Source organism: Crinia signifera, chromosome 5, assembly GCF_055691185.1.
Source record: "Crinia signifera chromosome 5, ASM5569118v1, whole genome shotgun sequence".
Classification (NCBI taxonomy): Eukaryota; Metazoa; Chordata; class Amphibia; order Anura; family Myobatrachidae; genus Crinia; species Crinia signifera.
In genome coordinates, this window is record NC_139221.1 from 236,133,160 (window position 1) to 236,139,159 (window position 6,000).

General features: G+C 37.5%; 1 protein-coding gene across 2 annotated transcripts in view; it reads left to right on the top strand.

The window, feature by feature from the left end:
- The window catches only part of SNRK (SNF related kinase), a 64,880-nt gene extending 59,711 nt beyond the window's left edge, over positions 1-5,169 (top strand). For both annotated transcript variants that reach the window (XM_083188675.1, XM_083188676.1), the window contains one exon: positions 1,076-5,169. In XM_083188675.1, coding sequence (XP_083044801.1) covers positions 1,076-2,282 — 1,207 coding nt within the window. In that variant the 3' untranslated portion in view covers positions 2,283-5,169. The remainder of the gene's footprint in view (positions 1-1,075) is intronic.
- Positions 5,170-6,000: the final 831 nt, after the last annotated feature.

The following is a 6,000-nucleotide window of genomic DNA, read 5'->3' on the forward strand; positions in this document are numbered from 1 at the left end:
AAGAGCGAAGTGAGATAGGGAAGGTAACTGGGTGAGGTGATGGGCAGATAGAAGACAAAGAAGAGGGTGGGGAGAGGAGGCAGGTCTCATTTACTGGTCCCCGTCTGCTGACTACCGTGGCTTCCCAGTATCTGGAGCATGCCTACTCATGGTTATTCAAAATTGGATGTAGGTTGCTGTAAATTTGTTTATTGAGAAAATCCTGTACTTACAGTAATTGAAAAAACCTGTTTAGTCTATAAATAAAAGACTAGTATAGGAATTCGTATACTAAGTTAAAGTGTAAGAGGACTAAGTTGTAGACTTCAGTTCATAGAATGGCTATCACGTTTTTTTTATGTTTTGTGTTAACTTTTTGCAGCAGTTTTGGGAATAACTGTAGTTGATTAAATCTGCAATAGTTTAATGCTTTCATTTCAGGAAACACTAAAACATTTAATTTCAATAAACTTAGAAAAATGTGGGGTTTAAAACTATTAATGTCAGGGTGTATAATGATTTTGGTGTTTAAATGATAGGGTGATCCTAAATGGGTCAACACAATATGGTTGACCTGCATTAGATCGACCTGTACAAGATCTACCGGTATAACATGTCGACCGATTTCAAATGGTGAACATGGCAATGGTCAACACAAAAATAGTTAATGCAGGTTTTTTTCAACTTCTCTTCCAATACTATCCATGTGGACTACGATTGGTAATAGTAACCTTGTCCAAAGCAAGCCAGGCAAAGATGTACACTAATTTGGGTGAACATGGTTTAACAAAGTGGCACAAAAAGTTATGTTAACCATTTTTTTTTTTTTTTGTCGACCATTCACATGTCAACCTTTTTAATTGTCAAACTTTTTACTGGTCGATCGTCTCACCTGTCTATCTTTACTATGCCACCTAATGACCCTGTCCATCTTTTGAACCCAGTCAACCTATGCCATGTTGACCATATGGGGTTGACTTATTGACTGCTGACCTGAATAGGGTTTACCCAATGATTGATACACAATGATTTTATAGGTCTGTTTGTTTGTATTTTATATTTTTTACTTAAATATTATTTTTGCTTGGTTCCTTAGGCAGTCATGGCCGACAAAGATTGATGTTCAACAAGACTTAGATGATGATTTAACAGCTGCTTCTATAGTGGGCGTTACACCTACCCCAGCTCGCAGTACAGATAACGTGCTAAATGGCCATAGAAATAAAAGCCTTGTGGAACCACTGAAAAAGGAGGATGTGCCTGATTTTGCAGGCCCAGCAGCTTCAGGAGTTCTTCCTGCGAACCTGAATCCATCAACAAGTGGGCGGAAATGTCTCTTCAGAGTAGAGGAAGATGAGGAAGAAGATGAAGAAGATAAAAAGCCCCTTGCACTTTCCTCACAAGTTGTTCTGCGACGTAAGCCCTCTGTTACAAATCGTCTCACATCCAGGAAGAGCGCCCCAGTGCTTAACCAGATTTTCGAGGAAGGAGAATCAGATGATGAGTTTGATATGGATGAGAATCTTCCTCCAAAGCTAAGCAGATTAAAAATGAACATTGCATCTCCCGGCACTGTGCACAAGAGATATCACAGAAGGAAAAGCCAAGGCCGTGGATCAAGTTGCAGCAGCTCAGAAACTAGTGATGATGACTCTGAAAGCAGGAGAAGGATGGACAAAGATAGTGGGTTTACATATTCTTGGCACAGACGAGATAGCAGCGAAGGTCCACCAGGAAATCAAGGTGATGGGGGAGGACAAAGTAAGCCAAGCAATGGAAGTACAGGTGTTGACAAAACTAGTCCAAGTGATAACAAAGGAGGAGGTAGCCCCTCCAATACAAATAGCGGTAACACCAACAACTCCGGGAATGGCCGTAACTGCGCTGGTTCTGGAAACTCGGTGCAACAATCCCCAAGAAGTGCAGGAGAACTCGTAGAAAGCCTTAAGCTAATGGGTCTGTGTTTGGGCTCACAACTTCATAATGGAGCCAAGTTTATAATTGACCCACAAAATAACCTGTCGTTCTCAAGTGTCAAAGTGCAGGAGAAGTCCAGCTGGAAGATGTGCATCAGTTCCAGCAGCAGTACCAGTAGTGCTACACCTACAGGGGGTATAAAATTATTTTCTGACCAGATGTCGGACACTGCTAATGAACTAGAGTTTCTCAAGAGCAAGAACTTTAAAAATAATGTTTTACAGCTACCTCTTTGTGAAAAAACAATTTCTGTAAATATTCAGCGGAATCCCAAGGAGGGACTTCTATGTACCTCTAGTCAAGCCAGTTGTTGTCATGTCATTTAACAATAGCGTGATGTAAATAGCGGTATGGCACTATTGTTCATGGCTGAGATCATTAACTGTTTTATGTATTCCATTTTGTTGTCTTATTGCTTTTTTTTTTTTTTAATGTGGGCTTTGTGGGCAGTTTATTTATTACCATTTTATTTAGTTTTTGCTTGGGAGAGCCGCAGCATTGTTGTATTTTGTGCAGGACGCTAGCTGACACGTTGTTTTGTAACCCATTTTGAATATTTTTACTGTGTAAATTTCACTTGTTTTAGCAAAAGCAAACCGAAATCCCTTTTGAGTGTAACCTTCAAACATACTGTGCGAGGAGCACTTAGACGTCTCATTTCAGCACTTAAGCTTAAGGAGTCCATTTTGGCTTTCCTTCTGTTCTCATAATTCCAGTCCTTACTGTTGTGATCGTTGTGTACTTCTGTGTGTCTGAGAGAGTACCAAAGCAATAATGTTTTGTTGTCAAATGCTCCCCTTGGGGTGGTTCATGTATTCCAAGGCTCGCACAAATTAAAGATGCACTGCTTTACAGTGTTCCTACTCATGTTGTGCCCATTCTCTACTCTGAGATATTGGAACCTGGTTTTGAACCAAACCCAGAAATTAAATATTGCTTGATTTACTACAGCATTTATTTATTTTTTTACACACTAATGAAGACAATCCTTTTTTTTTTTTTGCCATGTTTGTGATTATTAAAAATACATGTCTAAGTCCTGGTTTAATCAGCAAATGCATGTTTACAGTTCCACTGACTAGCCTTAAGTAGGACAAAGTTTAATTCTACTAAATCGTTTTCTGGATATAAAGTAAATCACTTTTGTGGGTTTTTTTTAGCCATTTCCCAGGATCCTTATGGTTTTTGTTACTTCAGTGCTGTCAGGGATACTTTATTTGCACTAGCTCAGATCAATGATCGTTTAAAAATGAATATAAAATTGAGGTGGGCTAGTTCAAATGGCGAGCACCGATCTATATAACTTGTAATTATAAAAAAATGGAATTGGCTACTCACAAAGCAATGTACGAATTTATATGCATTGCAATTGTCAACATGTATTTTAATGTTTTGTTTCTTTTGTTCTGTTACTTTTAGGATAAAAATACTTTTTTAAATCCATGCATAGTTCTGTTTGTTACAGAGATGCCTAATATGAGACATATTCAAACCTTTCTTGCAGGGGCGTAACTATATATCCCTAGGCCCCATAGCAAAAGTTTTTAAGGGCCCCCTAGTTAGCAAGTGATGGTGATACATGTATGTAAAACATATTACTTAGACAGAAAAGATGGGCCCCCTTCAGCTCTGGGCCCCATAGCAGCTGCACCCCTTGCACCTATGGTAGTTACACCCTTGCTTTCTTGTGATCATTTCAGTAACATCTGGTGCATAGAACAGTTTGCAGTTTCCATTGTCTATGCTGTCCTTTTTCTAATGCATAATTGCAAACATCTGTTTTCTGCGCACCAGTGTTTATAAATATACACCCTTGTGACATCAGACCTGAACACGGTTGAGGGAGACATTTTGTGACATCACTTAAAGACTTTTGCCTGCAGTGCTATCACTTGTATCTAACTTGGTAGGCTGCAAACTGGTAATGTTTCAGCCCACAAAATGGCTGTTTCTGCTGTGTGTAGGCAGCTTTTACACTTTTTAAGTTTTGTTTACCCATTGATTTCTAATTGTCTAACACATAGGTAAATGGACTGGTTGTATGAAATATAGTCTGTTTCAGGCCTCTGTGTTCTGAAGGAAATCTATAAGCTTTTACACTGGTCCTTCCGCTCCATGACAACCAAAGGCCTTCAAAGCGGACAGGATTTTTGTAGTTAAACAATAACTCTCCCACAATGCACCACACCTCAATCCTATATTCACCTACCAAAATGAGTCCCGTACAGCTAGGGTTGGTATCACTGCTTCATACACCAAATTTATGTAGACATTTCAGCATGGCTATTTATTAATTTAGTGTCCATTTACACAGTAAAGCCATAGAAAAGGTTTTGCTGCGATGCCCTCAAGCAGGGATATTTTGTAAATGAATAGAGAAAGATATAACATTATATAACTTGATTAAAAAAAATGTACTTGTAATGTATAAAACAACCATATTTTTTCCTATGGGGCATTGGCAATAAATTATTTTGCAGCTGATTTTCCGAGCTTTGTAAATATGTTGAATATAAATATATATTAATTTTTTTTTATTATTGTGCAGCCTTGGAATGGCACTTTTTTAATTATTCCCATGCGTCTGCTGTTTCAACCTGTTTATATATAGATATGTATATACGGTGCTGATTTATGAATGGCTGTGTTGACAGTTATGCTGCATATATATGTATTATAATAGCCTTATTAGATATGTATGGCTGATATTGGGTTGTACAGCAGTTAATCCGTTTCTAAAATTGTCCACAAGTGAGTTGTCTGTATGTGACGTCTGTTGTGTTTTATTGTCCTTTTAAATGGGAGGGAAAATAAGCACTACATTAAGATAATATTGGACCAAACTATTAGCATACTCTGAACCTTTCCTGTACCCTCAATTGTCTTCAGAAGTTGCATATAGTTACATTAGTGTACAAATTAAATATTGTGAAAATCAATAAGTCTTGTATTTTTTCCTGTATATGTATATGATGTAACTGGCAACAATATGTAGCTTAAGATCTAAAATCCTATGTGTAGGTTTAACGCTATAGCACTAAGATGAAATTTTGTTAAATCGTGGTGTCTATACATATGGTAAAAGAAAACCAGCCGTGTGTACAAGGGTCTATAGAGTAGCAGAGAAACTCTTAACTATAACTGTTAACGCAAAACTTTTATTTGCAAACAAGAGCAAACCAATAAAGAAGCTGTGGAACAAAAAGGAATTTTTATCTCCCAATCGTTATGTTTTTATTTTATTTTTTTTCGTTACTGTGGTTCAATCTAATAACGCACTGAGAAGTCGGTAGGGGCACTGATGGATTTAGTTGAGATTATTCAAAAGGGAAAATCTACAAAATAAAAGACCTAAAATGTCTGGTATTTTTTATGATCTTTTTTTTGTTTAAAATGCTGAAAAACAATTCTTGGTAAGTCTTAAAGGCCGTGGAGAATTCTGTTTTTAAAAGAAAAGTTATTACTGGTAAAAGGACCAACTAGTAATAGCAATGTAAGGTTATTTGTGTTCACATATTGGAGCTTCCGAAAAAACATCAGCCATATGTACACCAGGGTATGTATTTACTAAGGAAGCTGGCAAAACTAGTCGCAGCATTCAAAGCTGTAGCTGTACACAACAGCAGCAACCTTTCTGGATCTATTCACGCTGAAAATGATCTTGGGCTAGATTTGCTTAAGATAAGGTATGTTGCCCAATTAGATTGAGACTAGTTGTTTTCAAAGATGCAATAGATATAGATATCTATGCTTTAATATAATTTGCTCTAATGCAAACCATTCCAAATGGAGCATTGTTTGAGCAAAAGTCCTAATATGAATACCCAAGGGAGTTTGCAATTGACATAATTTTATTCGGGGGTGGAGTCACTAAGCAAATATCATTGTTTGCTCAGAACTATGGATGCTAATCCTAGGGCAATTTTGTTACTTTTTGAATCCCAGGATTCAGGAATGAAAAATGCTCAATTACAGGCGTACCCAGGATTGGGTTTGTCAATGTAATGTCGAATTGTATTCTCCCCCCCCCCCTCAATCTGTGCA